Raw genomic sequence first — 23236 nt, 5'->3', positions numbered from 1 at the left:
CGCATGTTGATCTGTAGGAATATCGAACGATACACCTTTCACAATATCGATCGATTAATCTATTGGAACATCGATCGATATCGCTTTTAGCAAGCTTTACGATCGGGTTGAATATGTGTTCACTAGCGTTCCTAAACCAACTCTTGTATGTTTATAGCAATCCTAGCTCAATAGAATTCAGTTCAGAGAAAAGACCAAGCGATGGCATTGTGCCTAATGATTCTAAGATCAGGGTTCTAGTTCATGACTCTAGAACACAAGCAGTAAGAACAATCCTATGATGAATATCACAACTTAGCAGTTCTATATTTTGGGCTAATCCCTCATAACCTATCTGAACCCTAAATCTAACAGGTAGATCTATTCAGACATGAAGTTTGTCACAAAAATCATAGATGAACAGATATAAAATTGCAATAGATATAAAAACCAAAGACAATGGAGTTCCAGGAGGACTCTGAAGGAGTTCCTCCTTTCTCTCCTAACTAAGAACAAGAATCAAAGAAAGCTTAGATAGGGTAGACGTCAACAATGGCTTATAAATAACATAAATAGGGTTTCTGGTCGTGCAAGGGTATTCTGGTAATTTGTAGTTGCTTCTGGGCTTCAGTCGGTCATAAAATATGCTTGGCCCGCATTCTGGCATCCATATCGATCGATGTCAAGAGTTCTGCATCGATCGACATACGTTCCTCTTCTCGACAGCTTCCTCTCGGGAAGCAGACTGACCACTCCTTAGTAACACGAGCATAACTTCTGCTACAAGATGTGGAGTGACCTCGAACCGGGGGCATTGGAAAGACTCAAAGATCTATCTTGTGTCAAAAGATGGGCTCAATATAACGGTAGGAAGGTCTCCATCCATAGCTAGACATCTGACGCGCCTGTGAAGTTCTGCACCTCAAAAGGCTCCAAAATCACCATATTTCTCCAGAACGTACCTGAACCTGTAAATACTCTAAATAGACTCTATATAGTAGTAAATATATATTAAAACACTTATAGACCATGGCTAAAAGTGGGTAAAATCCATGGTCTATCAATCTTTCACTAGGATATGTACTTTGTGTGTTCTATAAAAGTATATCTATAAATCTTCCATTCATTTTCTCTGTTTTTAAGCTATTTGAATATTTTTTGATATGCAGGTTTTTCAGATCTGGAGCAGACTTTGGAAGATTTATGGGAAGTCTTCTCGGAAGTCATCTAAAATATAATGTGCCAGAAGACTTCCAGCGGAGGTTGTTGGGGTCAAAAACAGTCACGACGAAGTTAACATCCAAATCCCCGTAAAAATCAGCATGAACATTTTTCACGAAAGTTATACTTCGTAAAAAGATTCTTTACGAAGAGCCTCGCGGTAAAATCTTGTTCAAATCTCAATCGAACAAAATACCGATTGTCCAAGGGAACGGACTCGTATCCTAACCGACCACGGGCAAGCTCGAGTATGGCAATCGGACCATGGACAAGCCAAGCTCGGTCGCTACGTAGCGACCGAGCTCAAGCCAAGGCTCGGTCGCTACGTAGCGACCGAGATCGAGCCAAGGGTTGGTCGCTACGTAGCGACCGAGCACGCACACGGCTCGGTCGCTACGTAGCAACCGAGCTCGAGCCAAAGCTCGGTCGCTACGTAGCGACCAAGCACGCACACGGCTCGGTCGCAACGTAGCGACCGAGCATGAACGCGGCTCGGTCGCTACGTCGCGACCGAGCTCAAGCCAAAGCTCGGTTGCTATGTAGCGACCGAGCACGCACACGACTTGGTCGTTACGTAGCGATCGAGCTCTCCCAAAGCGTCGATACGACACAAATCCATGCATTCTCGTCTACTATTTAAATGCTATCTCCCGTAGACCATGGCTAAATCATTCTATGTTTCCCGTCACGTGAAGTCATCAGTCAAACTTTACGATAAAAACCGTGGGAAGTTTCCTTTTATCGAAGAAACCGTAATAAACGTTTCGAGCCAAAGACGGACCAAAGAGACCTAAGACGAAGCTCGAACCCACTTACGATTTCTTAACCCAAAGCCCATAAGCCGTATGACGGTTTATGCTTGGTTCGTAAGGCAAGATAAATGTCAAGTTTCCGAAGATAATTACGAAGATCGGGAAAAACAGAATAACTCCATTTTTAAGCTATGACGGCTTAAGGGCAGAAGGGAAAAAGCGTAAACCGACCTAGGAGCAAGTATATAAGGAGTCCTAGGCGAGAGGCACCAGGGACAACTTTTTAGACTCAGAATTCTCTGCACTTAGAAACTTTAGGCTTTATTCTCGACAAGTTCAGATTCTGTGACTGGCACTCAATTACTAGACGAACTCGCCCAGGCAGTTCGATCTCTTGTCCAGCTCAATCAATTGAACTACGTTCGGCTTGATCCTCAAAAGGGGTACGTAGGCAGCCTTTAAACAAGGTTCAGTTCGAGATCAATCAAAAACCTTTTCTGTATCTTTTTCGTCTTTGGTTATCGAGCTGCAACTCAACTAGGTTTGAGCTTTTAGGCCGCTAGAACTAGGTAACTCGCTGACAGCCTTTGCGGCCAAAGCTTTTATGATCTCTTGTAATGATCGCTACGCTCTTACGCAAATTCGAAATAAGATCTACTGTTTTCTCTAAACTCGTTTGTTATCTTTTCATGATTTCCGCATCTTTTTGGTCACTTGTCGTTGGCTCTCGCAGAGATCCGGGACCTCTGGGAAATTAGGGTTTTCCTAGTATCCTAATTTAAAAGTAAATCGACAGTGCGAATTTCGATTCCCACAGTTTGGCGCTAGAAGGAGGGGCGGTTACGGATTACTCTTACTCATGACCACAAAACGCTAGATCGAAACGATGTCTGGATATATGAAAAACAAACTCGCAGCACTGACTGCTTCTATGGCCAACGCTTACAGAAACTCCGTAGTGTTCAACAAAATCGAAAACTTAGTCGCGACCTTCCGCCACAGGAAGAGCACTAAAACGAGCTCGCGATTTCTCCCTCTAAACACAAAGGGCAACAATAAAATCTATCCAACCCCGTAAAGTTCTTCTTATTACCGAGTTGGAGAAATCTCAGCTTGTTAGGGTTTGACCAAAAGACTTTTTTCGAAAACTTTTCGGAAAAATAAAACTTGCTCTCCCAAAAACTGCGGAAAAACCTTAGATTACTCGCAGAGAGAAGAAGAACATGAAATCGGGTACGCAACCCCCACGGTTATACTTCTTCTCGATAACTTTCGAAGAAACAAAGTTGATTTCTTGAAAATCATTCGAAACCTAAAAACGATTGACGGAGACGAAACAAAGCAAAATGGGAGATCGTTTCCCTCACTGCTAAAACGTTTTCTTAAACCTAAGGTTTCATAAAATACTTAAGAGTCGCTTCCATGGTAACATAAATCGTCGAATTCAAGTTTATTACGGAAAAATTACTCATAACTTCCTCGGATCAATCCTGCAGAAAACGAGAAAATTTCTGATTAAGTTGAGTCGCGATAAATTAAGTTCGTCACAGCCAAAGTTTATGGTACTTGAACCCAGAAACTAAAGTTGCAGAAGAGCCACAAAACATTACTATTCTGAAAAAGGGCTCTTCCACAGCCGAATTCGAAAACATGTTTACGAAACAGCTTTCGTAAAATTAAACTCATATTAGTTTTGCGGAACAACTTTCGTAAAATTAAGCTTGACAACATTTTACGAGACAGCTTTCTTCAATCCGAACTCGAAATCATGTTTACGAAACAGCTTTCGTAAAATTAAACTCATAATAGTTTTGTGGAATAACGTTCGTAAAATTAAGCTTGACAACATTTTACGAGACTGCTTTCGTCAATCTGAACTAGATAACATTTTACGAAACATCACTCGTAAAATTAAACTCAGGAACATTTTTTAAACAACTTTCGTAAAACTAAAATAATGACATTTTGCGGAATAAATTTCATAAAAGCTTGAAAATATTTTCCGAAACAGCTTTCGTAAAATTAAACTGGACAATGTTTTACGGAACATCATTTTCGAAGTGAAAAGAGTTAATATTTTATGATGAGACTTTCCTAGGGTCGTAAATCTCAAGCCAAGCTTTCGTAAAGCTTAAGCCAAGCTAGGTCACTACGTAGTGATCGAGCACGAACACGGCTCGGTCGCCACGTAGCGACCGAGCTCAAGCCAAGCTCGGTCGCTACGTAGCGACCGAGCTCGAGCCAACCCCGGTCGCTACGTAGCGACCGAGCAAGCACACGGCTCACTCACGACATAGTGACATGTCAGGCCTCAAAAAGATCTTGCTTTGCGTTCTCTTTTGAATCCCGATCGAAACGCTTTTCGTTTCGTCTCAATCGGAATATCCGTTGAGATTTTACGACGAAAACAAGTTAGACTTGTCTAAACTTCTTGGCTTGCTCCTACTCGCTACATAGCGACCTGTCAGACCTCCAAATCGCTACATAGTGACCTGTCAGGCCTCAAAAAGATCCTCCTTTGCGTTCTCTTTTTAATGCCGATCGAAACACTTTTCGTTTCGTCTCAATCAGAGTTTCCGTTGAGATTTTACGACGAAAACAAGTAAAACTCGTCTAAACTCCTTGGCTTGCTCCTACTCGCCTTTACCTCCATCTTTGCGTTCTCCTTTGAATCTCGATCGAAACGTCTCTTGTGTCGTCTCGATTGGAGTTACCATTGAAACTTTATGATAAAAAACCGCAAAGACTTGTTTTCTCACATGAATTCAAATTAATCGTATAAAACGGCAACGGTTAACTTAACACCTTAGCCGCTTCAACTATACGATTACGTTGAACCTTTTTATAAAAATTGACGTCGTATCTAAGGAGAAGATAACTGTCAAGTTCGGAAGATAAATGTCAAGTTTCAAAGGATAAACACCAATATCGAAAATGACGAATATACACGAGAAGAGGAAGGGGAAATAAGCAAGCAAAACCGGGAAGAGACAAAACTGCATCTCCGAGAACACTAGGGTATGTCCGACTTGTTTCAAGATCAAAACTTGGAATTTTCATAGGAAGGTACTAAGCAATAAAACGCTTTAGAGACTGCCATAGAATTTTAGGGAACATAAAACTTAGGTGGATAGTCTAGTGAACTAAGTCATATTGCTCTTTAATTGCTCTGGCAGATCTTGCTAACCGATCTAAACTCTCGCAAAATCGAGAAACAATTGCCACGCATAGTTAGCTCGCTTCCCAAAAAAGAAAGAACTAGAGACACGAACATCGTCTTAAAATCGATTCGTACCTAGAAACTTTCTTAAAAACCGACATATTCCAAGTTGTCAACCTGAAATCCACCAAGTCGCAATCCTAGTGTCGTCTTCAAACCGATCCGGATTGTCGATCATTCTATTCCTTAAAAAAAAAGAGGGAGGGAGTAGGTACGTATACTATACTCGCATACTCCCTTACTTCTAAAACTTTTTGCCTCGACATAAAAAAAAATGCTTTTGACGAGGTAAATTCTCGCAGCGATAAGCAGAAAACACTTAAGGCAATCGGATGCCTCAATAAAATTGTCCCAATAGGCAAAAGACAATCTAAGATTTGTCTAAACACCAGAAACATATCTAAAACACCACGAACATAATCTCGAGGAGTATACAGCACCTCTTATCGCGATCATGCGTTTAGAAAACCTGTACCAATATCAAACTAAAACTCGACGATTAGCCAAAGTCTGGAAGACCCTTGGTAAAACTCCATGAGTGGTTCCAAGGAAATCTCACCAAAGATCAAAATCAAAGCAGAAACGCGTCACTTAAAATCTGCGGAAACATCGCTACTTTGACATTTCCGATTTACTATCATCGTAGAGCACTGGCTTCTACGTTTCACTTCCCTCAGATATATCCGAGCAGGAAATAACATTGAAACTGACTCTGCACGGGTTCTGGGTTGAGACTCTTAGGCTTCGTCTCCCTCGGATAAAAAGGAAACAATTTTCATACGACTAAAGGAAACATTATACGAAATATTCGTCGTATAACTGAAACATAAAGCAAAGATCGTTTTCTACACCCATGGGCTATCTTAAAACATGAAAGCTCCGGCTTACTTGGCCTATCAATCTCGACAGACGCCATTTAGCCCTCGGCTAACTACGCCCTTTAGCCCTCGGCTAACTACGCCTTCCCGTAAAGCCCGAACCAGAATTCGGCATCCCTTTAAGGAAAAATCGTAAACTAACACGGCTTTGGTATTAACACAAAAGTACCATGGTTTAATCCTTTACTAAGAACGTCCTTGGCTATAAAGCTAAGCACAGCCTTCATGCAAAAACAATTGAGCGACCACCGCTGCAATAACCTGACGGCTAAACGGTAATCCGCAATTTGTCTTGAAACGCCAAATAACGTTACACAAACAATTATCGTATGACCCAGAAACGGGTATCATACGGTAAATTCATCATAACAAAACTCAGTCCTAACAACCAAACAGTTAACGGAAAGGTTGAACTTGTCAAAAATCGACCAAGTTCCATATACTACGATTCACTTTAAGCCCGCTGTGTTTTACTCGTAAAATGCGGCATGTAAGGAAAACTCGTAACAGAGCTCCTAGAGCTATACGAAACATCCTCAAATATACACGAAAGAAATCTCGGATGGCCAACACCTCACAAAGCACAGTATAGGAGGATGCCTCTTTCCGGGGAAAAATTTACGCGACCCCTCGGTCCTAACTCCTCGATCGCAAATCAAATCCAAACAGGAACACCAATTTTGGCTGCGAACATCCGTAGACAAACCAAAATGTTTCTCAAACGCAGGGTTAAGACTAAACCCTTGCAATACCGCATAACATCTTCAAGCCGGCGAACATTTCGAGCATGAAACACGGCATACGAAAGAGAAACCAATCTTCAGCATTACGAGACGTCGCGGACGCTTGAAGAAACATTTTTCGACAAAAATACCTTCCTCGATAAAAACACCATCTTGGAGGACCAAACAATCATACACACTAACGCCCTCTTAAAACACGTATCCTTCGCGAAGATTCAAAAACGGTAATATCTACCAATAATTTTGTTGCTGATCACAACAAACTCTTAACAGTCCTAAACAGACTTAGCCATCTCGTAGAGATAGCTCTCATACACCCGACACAAGGGTAATAGCGCTATAAAAGAAATCCAAAATTTTGGTCAGCACTTCCAGGAGACTTAGAAATTGTCCTTGGAGAGATTCTCGGTTCCAACCATACAAGTCGTATAAGCCGATAACCTATCACGAACTTTAAATCGGTATGGAATCAGGTTGAAACTGTAACAGGATACGTAAGCCGAATTAGTCATCGCACCCCCTAAAACCAGAAGTAAGCCTAGGTCTTGCCCTAAACCCAGCGCACTGGTCTCTAACATCTCTAGGCATGATATCAAAAGATACGAGATCCCAAAATATGTCTCTTCGCTTCTATTCCAATGTTCTTGAAATTCCGAAAAGCAAAATTTCCTTACGTTCTCATCTAAAACGAACAGTGAATATAACGATCTACAAAGAGTTAGATATGAGATGACAACTCATACTCTTCCCTCTACAATCGAACAAATACAAACATGTTCTTAAAACGCGAAACACAATTTATTAAAAAAAAGTCGCAAAGCGGCTGGGATTCGAAGCCGCACGCTTTCCGTCCCGAAAGCATAAATACAGCCACACTTGGCCAAAGCAAACAGCCAACAAAGGTAGTTTCAAGGCCGATAAAGGTCTGATATAAAATGCCATCAACAGCAACATGCCTGATAATCTCTACATGACACATAACTAAACCGTAAATGTCTCATTGGAAAACAGATCGTAAGCATCTTAACTCCGAGATGAACTACGAAAGTCTTGATCCCTTCGAGCACAAACGCAGCTCGGTCGCTACGTAGCGACCGAGAACGCACTCGGCTTGGTCGTTACGTAGCGATCGGGCTCTCCCAAAATGCTATCTCCCGTAGACCATGGCTAAATCATTCTATGTTTCCCGTCACGCGAAGTCATCAGTCAAACTTTACGATAAAAACCGCGGGAAGTTTGCTTTTATCGAAAAAACCGTAATAAATGTTTCGAGCCAAAGACGGCCCAAAGAGACCTAAGACGAAGCTCGAAGCCCACTTACGATTTCTTAACCCAAAGCCCATAAGCCGTATAACGGTTTATGCTTGGTTTGTAAGGCAAGATAAATTTCAAGTTTCCGCGGATAAATTTGAAGTTTCCGAAGATAATCACGAAGATCGGGAAAAACAGAATATCTCCATTTTTAAGCTATGACGGCTTAAGGGCAGAAGGGGAAAAGCGTAAACCGACCTAGGAGCAAGTATATAAGAAGTCCTAGGCGAGAGGCACCAGGGACAACTTTTTAGACCCAGAATTCTCTGCACTTAGAAACTTTAGGCTTTATTCTCGACAAGTTCGGTTTCTAGGACTGGCACTCAATTTCTAGACGAACTCGCCCAGGCAGTTCGATCTCTTGTCCAGCTCTATCAATTGAACTACGTTCGGTTTGATCCTCGAAAGGGGTACGTAAGCAGCCTTTAAACAAGGTTCAGTCCGAAATCAATCAAAAACCTTTTTGTATCTTTTTCGTCTTTTGTTATCGAGCTGCGACTCAACTAGGTTTGAGCTTTTAGGCCGCTAGAACTAGGTAACTCGATGACAGCCTTTGCGGCCAAAGCTTTTATGATCTCATGTAATGATCGCAACGCTCTTACGCGGATTCGAAATACGATCTACTATTTTCTCTAAACTCGTTTCTTATCTTTTCATGATTTCCGCATCTTTTTGGTCACTTGTCATTGGCTCTCGCAGAGATCTGAGACCTCTGGGAAATTAGGGTTTTCCTAGTTCCCACAGAGGTCGTCTGGCAGACTTCTAAGAAGTCGTCCATTTAGGTTAGTTTTGAAATTGATTTTTAACCTAGACAAATTACATGGAAGTCGTCCATCTTGGTTTGTTAAAAAAAACTCGAAGTCGTCTAGGAAAAACGAGTTAGTTTTGCATTTGACCGGATTGTGTCAGAAATTTGACTTTTCCTGGACGACTTACACGTAAGTCGTCTAGTAGAAAATAAAAAAATCAATATTTTGTTATACCTAGACGACTTCCATTTAAGTCATCTCAGGTTAGCTTTGCAATTGAAAAATAAAACAAAAAAAAATTATTTTTTTCTAGACGACTTACACGGAAGTCGTCCATCCAACAACTTACATGGAAGTCGTCCAAGATAAGCAAGGTTTGACCAGAATCTCGGAATAAAATCTTGGACGACTTCAATGTAAGTCGTCGGTGGACGACTTCAATGTAAGTCGTCGGACGGACGACTTCCGTGTGAGTCGTCCAGAAAAAAATAATTTTTTTTATTTTTCAATTGCAAAACTAACCTGAGACGACTTCCATGTAAGTCGTCTAGGTATAACAAAATATTTATTTTTTAATTTTCTACTGGACGACTTACGTGTAAGTCGTCCAGGAAAAGTCTAATTCTGACACAATCCGGTCAAATGCAAAACTAACCCGTTTACCGTAGACGATTTATATGGAAGTCGTCACAAATTTTTTTTTAACAAACAAATATGGATGACTTCCATGTAAGTCGTTATAAAAACATATTTAAAAGTCAATTGCAAAATTAACCTCTGCATTGACCAGAAGACTTCAATGTAAGTCGTCTACAGCTAGATGACTTACATGTAAGTCGTCTGGACGAACAGATCTGGGAAAAAAAAACTGATTTCATAGTTTCAACCAGTGAGATAACTTTTTTTAGCACACTTAAGTTTTCTCCAAGCACCCATAATCTCAAACAAAAGTGACCCACCAAGAATTATAAGCTTCAATGGCTCTATGAACCATAAAATTTTTAGAATCAAAATCTTAGGTTTTTTTTGATGAATATAGAGAGAAAGTGAAATAGATGTTGTTTTTAGCTCATAAGAATTGAGAAAGAAAGAGTGTAAATTGATTTTTAGGTGCATTAAGAGTCAAATTGGTTGTTCATGGTAGTTGGTGTATCGATGACAATTGTAATATTGTGAATACTTGAGGAAGATGAGGGTGATAGAGTAAAATATCCATTATCGAAAAGAAAAAAAAAAGTGATGGCATTTTCGTGAATAGTCTGAACTTTGGGGGTGAAAGAGGCAAGTCAAAGTTTCAAAAAAAACATGGGTTAGTTTTGTGTTTGACTTCAAGTTTCGAGTTATATTTGCAAAAACCTCATTTTAAAAACCATTAAGCTTTTATTGTACCATAACTAATAACTCAACTGTACGTAAATATGCAAATTTATTGATTTTAAAGCAAAAAGAGTATAAATTAGTTGTGACTAACAATTGGTATACAGGTGGACCAAATATGTAAAATTTTATATATTAAAACAGAAGTAACAACCTTGATTTATGTGTGATTTTTTAAAAAATGGACTCTCACTAGAAATCAGTTATCATTCATTTATTACTAATAATATGAATTAATAATATATCATTCCTAATGTAATATCGACTCCTAAAAACCCGGATTGGTTAACAAACTCACATTGATTCATGTGTGATATTTTTATTTGGATCATCATTTAAATTTTTTATTAAATGTATTTCCTTAATGCTAATATATAATCATTTAACTACTTAAATCATAATATAAAATGATATCTTTTAATTTAAAATATAAATATATATATATATATATAATTTTCTTAACAAATGTGTTGAAAAACATTATAACAATATCTTAATTATCAAAAATTGTATATAAATATTTTCAGTCATTTTGTAATTAGTAATGAAATTAATGTTATTATACATTAATATATATATATATATATATACTCAGTTATCTTTTATAAAATGAAAAAAAATTATATCAAATTTTACTATTTTATAGTTATATCTATCATTTTAAAATAAAACATTGTATTTAACTAAATATGATAAAATTATTTTAAACTAATAAATTAATATATTTTATTTTCACAAACATTAAAAATTTATGCTAGAAATATAATATGTTGGTAGAACGGGTTAACATTAGTAAATTAGATAATTAATGTATAAAATTAAATTATCTTACATTTATATATATATAGTTATTATCTTAAATGAATAAACGTAAAAAAATATTGATAAAAGAAATCTAGCGCTTTGGATTACAGATCAGGATCATAATAATTGAATAAAAATAATTTTAAAATATATATAATAAAAATACCAAATATATGTGACAATTTGAAATAATCAATTAACTTACAACATGAAAACTATCAAATTGCTATCTTTAAAATAATTATATATAAACATGTAAATATATAAGTAACTTAAAAAATATACTATAATTATGTAAAATATATATAAACATGAAAATTAATACCCGCACGGTTGTGCGGATCCAAATCTAGTCTAATCTATTAAAATAGAGTTCTACTTTTTATCTACTTAAAAAGGTTGTCATTAACTTTTGGACCTATTCTAGCTTTTACAATTTATTATCCATACTCAACACAAAATATTCCTAATATTATCGAGTGACTTAATTCAAACCAACTTTAAAAAAATCATACTTTGGTTATCTACTGAAAGCTAACAAATATAACTTTTAATCGTACCAATAGTAAACCGACCTTACACAAACAATACTAGCACAAGGCGTCTATTTGTCTCTGTTCGATCGCTTCAATACGTACAGGTAATATCAGGTCAATATAAACCTCATAATTGCTCATCTTCAGTTTACGAATTGCACATGCAACATACCATAATCAAATCAATTCATATCAATACATATTTGTCCATATTTCATCATACTAAACATTTTAACAATCTCTAGAATTACGTTTGGTTTGAATAAAAAACCGAATCGTTTTATTTCCACATCATCTATCACCAATGAAGCTTGAATGTGAGGCCTTTATCTAAACCGAAATCGTTTGTTCCTCTGTTACATCTACTTAAACTTTCATTACGTTTTCTGCCATTATGAACATAACATAGTCAGCAATGAAGCTTGAATGTCTAATATCCACAATCATGTAAGCCAAATATGATCTGTTTCATCTTTACATTTCAAACAAACCTTTGTAAATAAGACAATTCTTTATATTTTTGTTTCTATTCATACACATTTTTAAGATTAGCTTAAGTCATAAATTTAGATGAAAATTACGGTGAGTTTAATAAAAATGGTAAATTGATATATATTGTATTTTCAAAATTTCAAAATATTTATATCTAATAAAGATCTACATAAAATCAGCTTCATCGAAATATTTCTTACCTCAAAAAAATGGATTTGATCAAATCTACAAGACCTAATCTTCAGGACCGTAAATATTTAAACTATTAAACTGTTAGATTTTAGTAGTACAGATTAGCTATTTTTAATATTTCTTCCCTTATAATTTGATTTTGTCATCTACCAACTTCCCATCTATATTCTTTAGTTTTTATATAAACTGTTAGAATTGAAAAGTAAATTTTTTTATTTTACAGATTTTATCCGTTTATGTGTTGACTTCCCATATACTATATTACTAGGATTTGATATCTTAACTTTCTTAAAACTGAAAATGAACACGCCTAGCAACCCTCTACGGAAATATTATACTTAATGGTTAGTTTAAGAGCAGGTCAATTTAGGTGTCTTAGGTAAAGATGATAACCTTTAAATTTTTTTGCCAATTGACATAGCAAACCTCATGCATCTCTTGAGAAACAAAAAAATTATAAGAAGATCAATTGATTACGTAGATAGTTTGGGAACCACAGTTTCGATCGGTCCATCAAAGAAGAGAGAGAGAAACAAAGAACTTTATTTGTGTGTTTCCCTTTACTTTTCAGTTTTCACCGACAGAAACAATATTTTTAACAAAAGAAGTTGTTGAGCTTACATATTTTTTTTCCTTCCCCGACAAAAATCTGTTACAAGTGTGGGCTTAATTTTGTTTCTTTGTCAAATTATAGTGTTTAAATAATGGGCCTAATCCATAAACGAATTTAATTAGCAAATTGATGATCTTAAAATTCTATCCAATGATATTTTCTGGCCAAATGTGTTATAATATTTTTAACAAAAAATGTGATATAAGAAAATCCCATAATTTTTTTAATTATATTTAATAGATTTTATATATATACATTCTTTAAAAATGTTAATCTTAATGTTCAATAAGATATATATCTAGAACGCATTTAAGCATGTATTTTTTTTTAAATACACTTTGATAATTACAATGTTAAAATATGCAAAATTAAAAAATAAAATTTAATAAAATTTAACTTTTTTAATTTAAGGAAAATAATATCACAATTAATTGTCAAGTTAAACCATTAAATTGCTATATGAAACATTTACATTATAAACTAATACTATAACACAAATCAATTCAATATACATAAAGAAAATATATTGTATAGATGTCAAATATATATATAACAAAAAAAAAAAATATAAAATTTGAAAAAACAATATCCGCGCATAGCGCGGATCAATATCTAGTGAATGATTATTTGGTTCATACCTAATGCTGAACAACCTATTTATAAATCTGGCATTTACTCACCATCTCATATTTGTTTTTAGATAGTGAACAAAACTTGCGAGTTTTACTCATTAATAATTTTAGTTTACGACTTATAGTTTTATAAAATGGACAATAATATATACATTCTATATATTAAGTACAATGGAATTTGTACAAATCCGGGTGTAGCCCGAGAAAGTCTCTAGGATTATTCAGATACACACATTTGATGCTTCTACCTTTTTTATAAATTTTTATTTTTCTTCATTAGAAAAACGACTTTGTTTTTAATTTCATTTTATATTATATAAAAATATATTATTGAAAAAAAAATGTTTGGTAGGAGGTCGAACTATTGGTCAATACCACTAATCAACTCCTTCTACCCCAAAAAAATGGACGTTATAAACATGTTATGTTAAATTACTATTTACATGATACAATATTGACACAGTAACAGATGTATCCAAGTCGGATTACATGATATAAACAACTTTATGTTCATTTTCTTATATAAATTAAATAACTGTACAAAAATCAATTGCATAAAAAATTTCTTCTACCCATTATATTCATGAGTGTTTGTTGTTTTAAAGAAAAACTAGATCTCGATCCGCACTACCGCGCGGATTTTTGTTTTCATTTATTTTTATATAAATATTTTGTTTTCAATTCTAAGTTGGTATATATTATAATACATATATGTGTCTATCAATTTTTTTTAAAAAAATAAGTTTACTGTATATTTTTTCATTGAATAGATTGTTTCAAACTTTCACATGTATTTGTATCTTCTTCTATATATATATTTTTCGATTATTATTTCATTATTAAAATCGTAACTATATATATAAAGATTAGTAAAATATTGTTTTATTGTCATATTCAAAGATATTGTAACATTTCACAAATTTAGAAAGTTTTTTAAAAATTAAACTTTTCGCCTCATAGATTTATATTATCGAGTAAATAATTAAACATTTAGTTTTCTTTAATTTTAAAAATACACTATATAGTTTAAAATTTGTTTTCATTGGTTTAAGATCGTAAAGATTAATCATTGTTAGATAATATGATTTTTGTTATTTAAAATAAATCTTTATAATTTTAAAAGTTAACATCGACAAATATTTAAATATTTAGCATATAGAGGTATAGTATTAAAACATTAAATTATATCTATTTAATTTATATTATCTATAAATCCAATGGATCATCTATTGTTTAAATCTAAATATTATAACCCAATAAAAATTTCTGGTAGACCCAAAATTTAAATTATAAGATTAGATATTAAATATAACATGACTTTCTAGTAATAGGTTCATTAGATCCATTTTAAAAAAAAATTACGCATGAATCAAGGTTGTGACTTCTGTTTTAATATATAAGATACTAGATCTCGATCCGCGCAACCGCGCGGATTTTTGTTTTCATTTTTTTTATATAAATATTTTGTTTTCAATTCTAAATACATATATATTATAATATATATGTGTCTATCAATTTTTAAAACATAATAAGTTTAACGTATATTTTTTCATTGAATAGATTGTTTCAAACTTTCACATCTGTTTGTATCTTCTTCTATATATATATATTTTTGGATTATTATTTCATTATTAAAATCGTAACTATATATATAAAGATTAATAAAATATTCTTTTATTGTCATATTCAAAGATATTGTAACATTTCACAAATTAAGAAAGTTTCTAAAAAATTAAACTTTTCGCTTCATAGATTTATATTATCGAGTAAATAATTAAATATTTAGTTTTTGTTTAATTTTTAAAATAAACTATATAGTTTAAAATTTGTTTTCATTGGTTTAAGGCATTAAATATTAATCATTGTTAGTTAATATGATTTTTGTTATTTAAAAAATAATATTTATAATTTTAAAAGTTAACATCGACAAATATTTAAATATTTAACATATGGAGGTATAGTATTACAACATTAAATTATATCTATTTAATTTATTCTATCTATAAATCCAATGGATCATCTATTGTTTAAATCCAATTATTGATAGCCCAATAAAAATTTATGATAGGCCCAAAATTTAAATGATAAGATTAGAGATTAAATGTAACATGACTTTCTAGGAATAGGTACATTAGGTCCATTTTTAAAAAAATCACAATGAATCAAAGCTGTGAGTTCTGTTTTAATATATAAGATTTAAAAAGATACAAACCTGTCCGAAGAAGTTCAAATGGGATATAATACTTATTTTTAATTATCATTAATAGAGAAGCTATCTATTTTGTTGTTTAAAACAAATTACTGTATATTATTATTTTATTGATCAAAAGTTATTATGTAAATTATTTTAACAGTTTGAGACTAATCAATTATGCATATTTGGAAGATTCTCTTTTTATTAACGTCTGAAGAAAGAAGAACAGTTCGGTACAAAGAACATAGGAGAAAGAAAAGCCCAACCTGTGGACAAACGGAAACTGAGCAAAAAGAAAACAACAAAATCTTAAAGGAAAGATACATTAGTCTTGTCCAAACGCTTCTTGACGGAGACGGTTGTTAATATACAGATTTTGAATTGTCATGGTACATTTTTTTTTTTTTTTGAATTGAATGTTAAATTTAATTAAAAAAAAAAGACCTTCTTATAACTATGTGTGTCATTTCCTAAGATTTTTTATACATGCTTGGGTAAAGATAAATAGAAACTCTTTCTTCAACTCCTCTACCTCCTCATCACTTATCAACCCTTTCAAATCTACCTAGCTCTCACTCCTACTGGATATCCAGCTCTCACTCTTGATCTTCCTATCTTGTAGCAAACCAAAATTACATCCCTTTCCCAATTACATTGTCTCCCTTCCTTTGTATCAATGTGAACTTGTTCCTCATATTTTGATCAAGCAGCTTGATCAAAAGTTCTGCTGGTGCACTAGCCTCCCCATGCCTTCGTCTATTACGCTCTCGCCATAACATATATACCGTAGCTTGCAACATATATTTTATGAGGAAACTCTGCAGCTTGTCGTGGTACATTAACTAAGTTTAAAATTTATTATAGATTTAGGGCATGACTAGTGTAATGCGGTTACAGGCATTTGCAGATGCGGATGGTTGCGATTTTAAGTGTTACTAAGAAATTTGTACGACTGGTACAACGGTTCAAAATTGGTACGTTTGCGGGATACTTATGACTGGTTAACTACTAAACGCATCAGTGGTTAAATCATAAATTATATTTACATTTTATATCATTCTAAAAATATTAAAAAATCATATTATTATAATAAATATAAAATTTATATTTATAAATTATACTATTAAATTTTCAAAAAACTTATACAAAATATTTTTGTTTTAAAAAATTATAATATAACTTAAAATGTAATATATATATTTTAGTACTACTGTATTTTGATTTTAAAATTTAATTGAATATTTTTATATTTATATAGCTTTTTGTAAAAAAATAAAATTTGTTTGCCCTCCCACAACAACAAACGCTAGCTGGAACCAACTTTTGAATTTAAGAGGTTCAGAGCGGTTTGAAGCGATTTATAGTGTTTTATGTGATTGTTTCAAAACGCCAACAACCGCTAGTAACCGGAAAACTTCGTTTCCGGGTGGTAGCAGAGAAACCAGTCATACCCTTATTGTACATTTTATTCAGGAAGTTATATATTAAATTAGAAAAATAAAATAATGCTTAAATTTAGGATTAATTAGTACTTCAATGGCATTTAAAAGTTAGTTTCAAAATGTACTTCAATTTTAATAGTATAGATTATCTCAGCTTGAATACCCCTTTAATTTAAAATGCTAGATATATCTTCATTTGACATATTCCCAATATGAAAGAATTTGAATAGAAAGTATAATATACTTACACTATAAAAAAAAATATGTATTGGTTGGAGACCGTTATAGCACAAATTTACTAACTGCTACCAAAAGTATCAAAGTCGGATCACAATTCTATCATAGCATTAGATTCGTTCAGTGTGAAGCTTCAAATTGGAGTTGATCTCGGAGGTGTCCCGCGGCCACTACGCCTGGTTCACGATGAAGTCCGACTCTCGCTCCCCAGCTCCGCTGTCTCTGATGATGCCTCGCCATCATGCATGACCTATGTTCAACGCACATCTACAAGTTCAAACATTCAAGAGTAGATCCGATTTTCAACACTGAAGGAACCGCCATCCCGCAGCAGGACTCGTCGTCACCGAAGCCCTCCCAACCGCCTGAGCAACACCCTAGACACGATGAACTATTTTTGGGCTTTTTTCAAATATGACTTAAAACAAAAAGTCAAACACAAAACTAACTATTATTGTTTTGGAACTTTCATTTGCTCTATTTACACCGGAAGTTCGGATTATTCACAAAAATGCCATTACTTTTTTTCTCAAAAATGAGTGTTTTACTCTGTCATCCTCATCTTCATCACATATTTACAATATTGTCATTGTCATCAATACATCAATCCACCATGAACAACCAATTTGAAGCTCTTAATGCACCAAAGTTTCGATTTTTACTCTTCACATCTCATTACTTATGCACACAAACTACATCTCTTTCACTATCTCTCTATATTCATCAAAAAAAATCCAAGAATTTGATTCTAAACTTTGTAAGGTTCAAACTCATGATTCTTGGTCATCAACAAGTGGATCTGTTTCGTGGTGTAGTTCTGTGTGATAGGAGAAGATAATCAAGTTATCTCATTGGTTGAAAGTATGAAGTTGATTTTTTTTCCATATCTGTTCGTCAGAAGACTTCTGTGTGAGTCTACTGGTCGTAGAAGACTTATACGGAAATCTTCTGGTCAATACAGAGGTCAGTTTTGCAATTGACTTTATGTGTGTTTTTTAGAGACGACTTCTCTGGAAGTCTTCCAACTTTTCTTTGTTAACAAAAAAATCTCGAAAATACTAGAGAAGACTTCCTGATAAGTCGTATAGGTTACACAAGTTAGTTTTACAATTAATCGGATTGTTTCAGAACTTTGACTTTCTCAAGATGACTTATACGGAAGTCTTCCGCCGGAAGAGATTAATATAAGCTTATAGTGAGATGAGACAAAAAAAATGAAATTTCGTATAAAGTTTGATGTTTTCAAATTTAAAGAGATTAGAGAGAGATTGAAGAGTTATAGTTAGAATTGTTACATTTTTGTTGCAACCATTTGAGAGGAAGTGAGAGAATGTGTACATCTTATATATTAAAACAGAAGTCACAACCTTGATTCATGTGTGATTTTTTTAAAAAATAGATCCTCATTAGAAATCAGTTATCATTCATTTATTACTAATAACATGGTTTAATAATATATCACAACTAATATAACCATAACTCCTACAAAACCGGAATGGTAAACATGACCAATTTTTAATCCTTATTAAATGTAAAATCAATTGATAGATAGCCAGGATGTAAACTATTATCAAACTAGTGCGTGGACCAATACATTATCCTATTGTTATTATTCTGAACATGCAATATAAATCAAATTTCGACTAACCCCTCAGACTAACGACGAACACTATAACAAATGGGTTTAATTAATCACCATATGTATACTCCGTTTATAAAACAAATTATATACACCAAATCTGAATTACAGACGAACTAATTGCACCGTAATATTTTACAGGCACAATATATTATAGTGTTAAAAATTTGATGTTTTTAACGGTATACCAAATTTTTTTTATCTATTACCAATTTGATTTAGTTTTTAACAGTAGGTCCAATTTGATTTAAGTTTTATATATATTTCAAATTTAGAAATAAAAAAATTTGTAAAATATTACTATTACATAATTATGTTTTCAAAACAAAATTTGTTACAAGAATACAAAATTTGATTTTTTTTATAATAATAATATCACAAATCACATAAACACCGGTATAATAGAGTTAGATAATACATAATACTAAACTATATTAATTTATTGATAAATTTTGTTTTATAAACAAAAATGATTTAGTATATAAAATAAAACCCGCACGGTTGTGCGGGTCGAGATCTAGTTTTCTTTATTTATGGAGACAAAAATTTCCATTTTGGTTATATATTTTCGATTCAGAAGATTTTCAAGGAAGTCTTCTATTAGACGACTTCCTGGAAGTTTTCTACCTCTAAATATGCTACTCGCACAGAAGTCTTCTAGACCTTAAATTTATACCCTTAACTTAAATAACTAACTAAATAGAAAAAATTCACCTACTAAACTTAAAATAAACTTTGAAAGTGTTTAATATACACAAAACTAAACACATAGAGATCAAATTTTAATTTTCCAAAAAAAAATGTTTAGCTTCCAAAATCTAACCCTAAAAATACAAACAATACTACAACATATGCTACCAAACCCAAAACCAAAGAATACAATGTCTCACTACATTCACTAATCTGTGTTGAAAACTTTTCAAGTTTACTATATCTTAATTTATATCATTTACAAATGATTACAATTACATGATTTCAATTTTTTCCCATCAAAATATTTTTTTTTAATATATAAAAACGTTTTAAGTTCTATAATATGAGAAGACTTCCTTGAAGTTTTCTCGCAGAAGACTTCCACGCAGAAGACTTCCAGAAGATTTCTAGAAGACTTTTAGGGGTATATTCGTAAAAATACATTCTGTTTTTTTGTTTGGTCATAAGGAGGTACTTGTAATTTCACTAGCTTTTTAGGTTAGTTTTACATTTGATCAAGTTGGAGTATACCTTTGTGTTTAAAATCAAGTTTTGGATCATATTTGGCAATTTCCCCTTATTTTTCAAACATTTTTAAAAAAATTGTTCGGTTTTCGGTGCGGGTTGGATTTGATATTGGTATTCGGATATAACATTTTAAGAACTGTTCCAATATATAAGTCATGTCTAATAGAGTATGAGACTTTGATTTTCAGGTCGATTCCAAGTCGGAATTTTTGGGTACAAATATTCTTGACTAATTCTGTTAAGTACCTTATAAGAAAATATAATATGTTTCAAATTTGGAAAAATTGCCAAAAGAGAACAAAAAAACAACATAGTTGTCCATATGGTATAAATCCATTTTTTACCATTTTTTCTCCTTTTTACTCTTTCTATATGTTAAAATTAATGAAATAAATAGTTTTAAGAATCAAAAAAATTATTAAAAATATAAACAATTAATAAAACACCCATTTACCCAAACACATATTTTTTTTTGGTTGAAAAACATAATAAATAATTTTTTCAAACTACGTTCTACTAAAAGTAGAATTCCTCTTCTACATAAAACGGGTGAGTAGAAAATGAATTCTAGAATGAACATATCCATCTACTTTTTTTAGAACGTACAACCTACTTTTTACTATAATTCTAAATATGGGGAATACGAATTCTACTATTTTAATGATTGCTACTTTTATTTAGAAAGATGTTTCTACTTTTATGGAGTATTCTAAGTTATCAGGAATGCAAAATCTAAATCATACACGAATGTCTACAGAGTGTAGAAATTACATTCTGGAATTTTGTTATGTTCTGCACAGTGTAGAAGATGCTTTTTACGGATAAAAAAACTGTTTTTCGAAAATTAAGGAATTTGCAGTTTTAAAAATATTCTAAGAATATTCTAACTTCCTAAAACGTGTTTTGATTGATTTGCTTCATGAAAAATCAAAAACAAAACACCAAGATATTGGCATCGTGCTGAGGGAAAACACTCAGCCCATCGAGTATTGGCAGCCGCCCTGTCGAGTCTACATCTGACCACATAATCGCCTTGGTTGCCTCGCCATGAAAGTGGATCCCTAGTATGTTGCAAGTCGAATAAGTCGCCTTCCGAGAAGAAGTTTCGAAAATCCATGAAAGAACTTTCTGGTCTAACGTTGCCACCGTCTTTCTCATCATTGCAGAGTATATCATTTAAATCTCCAGTTAGGAACCAAGGTTCATCTCTTGCTGAAGCCAGCCCAATTAGATGATTCCATAATTCTCGACGTTGATTTTTCTCTGGATTCCCATAAACAAAGGAAGAATAGAACCTTTTTCCTTCAAATTCAATAACTGTATCGATTACATTGGGGTTCGAATCAAGAATCTGGAGGTTGAGCTCTTGCTTCCAGAAAAGTCCCAGTCCTCCTGCTCCATGACCTGTCGGAGGCACTAGGTGACTGCAGTCGTAGCGAAGTTGTTCCATTTTCTTGAGCACTACAGCATTGGGGTTTTTTGTTTCCATTTGGAAGAGAATATCGGGATCGAACTTTTTCGATAATTCTCTAAGTCTCCGAACTGTACGGGGATTCTCCAAACCCCGACAGTTCCAGCTAGCTATAGCTAAGGAACGGGGTTGGACTCGACCCGAAAATCCTTCCTTCGTCGAGTCACAGGTGGAATTAAGTTACAGAGCGGGGTATTATCAGAGTTTGATGTCTATCCATTGTGTGGAAACCCAACACGAGTTGCACCTTTACGTCCTTTGGGGGCTTTTTCTTTTGACGTTGTACCCGTTTTTCCAAGTTTAGTTGCTTTTCCTTCTTCAACCGAGAGTTTTTTACGGCAGGTGGGCGGCTTAGCTTGATGAAGAATCCTTTTTTTTTTAAGTAGCTCATGGTAGTGCAAGAGGGCTGGATTGGATTTTCTTTTTCCCGGGGGGTCTTCCTGGCTTCCTCTTCTGGGCCTGAGTAGACAAAACAGGTGAGAGTTCATCGGTATCAAGCTCATCCAAGAGTGGTCCTAATCTGTCCATAATTGGTACTCTTGCAGAAGGTGCAGGTTCCACTGGGTTTGGGAGGCCCAGCCGACTAGAAGCAGGTAGGCGATCTTGTGAGCCTGTAATAGGGAGTGGGGAGCCAAGACGTTGGGAGGCTGGAAGGCGTTGAAGTGAGCCTGAGTTAGAAGATGCACTTCCCAATCTTTGCGTAGCTGAAAGACGTCCTTGAGATGATGGTCTGAGCGAGGTAGTCTCTGCTTCTTTGCCACCTGAGCGAGCCATATTAGCACGAGCCAGGATTGCTGCAGCCTCCTCCAGTTGGTCCTTGGTTGCAGTCCTTGTAGTTTGGGGAGTTGGAGCCTTCGGTATATCCTCGGGAATCCCCGTAGGAGACTCAGTGGACCTATGGGTCAAGTTCCTATCATCTTCCCTATAGGAGGGTCTTATATGATCATCTCTCCAAGACCGTGGCTTTGGAGAGCTTACTGAGTGGGACTCCCCACTGATAAACGAGATATCTCTGCGAGGAGGGGATCGTCGGTAGCCGTGGTATCCATCATACCCACGAGGCTGGTCTCTCCTACTTCTCGCTTGAAGAAAGTCCTCCCTTGGATAACACTCCTTAGAGTATCGATCCTGGGTAGAATTGCGTATGCGGAGTGGCTCTTTAGTCCGATCATACTCTGTACGGTAGGAATGATCGTTGCGGGAGTAGGGTTCGTATCTGTGATTCCTTCTTGGGGAAAGTCTTGTGATCATTACTTTATTGCATTTTAGGTAGTAATCTAGTTTCAAATCATCTCAAAAACTGGTAGCACTTAGATTAAGCATGGTCTTGCATTCCCTTTGCATCATAATCACTTAGGACTGGTTTGACATCTTATATATTACAACATTTGATTAGGGGCCTTGAAACCCCTATTATTAGTAACAGATGCCCTGCTTCGAATAGAGACCTCCTGTTGAGCAGCAAGCTGGGCCTTTTTCTCATGCTTCGCTTCCAAGCAATCTCGAATCTCATGATCTAAGCGACCACATTTG

General features: G+C 34.3%; 1 protein-coding gene across 1 annotated transcript; it reads right to left on the bottom strand.

Annotated features, from left to right (window-relative positions):
- Nucleotides 1–22090: 22090 nt before the first annotated feature.
- LOC106320117 (eukaryotic translation initiation factor 4B-like) lies at nucleotides 22091–22954 on the bottom strand. The gene has a single exon (XM_013758483.1). The coding sequence runs from the start codon at nucleotides 22952–22954 to the stop codon at nucleotides 22091–22093; it is 864 nt and encodes a 287-aa protein (XP_013613937.1).
- Nucleotides 22955–23236: the final 282 nt, after the last annotated feature.

Source organism: Brassica oleracea, unplaced genomic scaffold, assembly GCF_000695525.1.
Source record: "Brassica oleracea var. oleracea cultivar TO1000 unplaced genomic scaffold, BOL UnpScaffold00816, whole genome shotgun sequence".
Classification (NCBI taxonomy): domain Eukaryota; kingdom Viridiplantae; phylum Streptophyta; class Magnoliopsida; order Brassicales; family Brassicaceae; genus Brassica; species Brassica oleracea.
This window is presented reverse-complemented; position numbering and strand designations above follow the sequence as displayed.

Bases quoted from the DNA above. Each gene is read 5' to 3' on its own strand.
- LOC106320117 (XM_013758483.1), bottom strand. From the start codon at position 22,954: ATGATCACAAGACTTTCCCCAAGAAGGAATCACAGATACGAACCCTAC.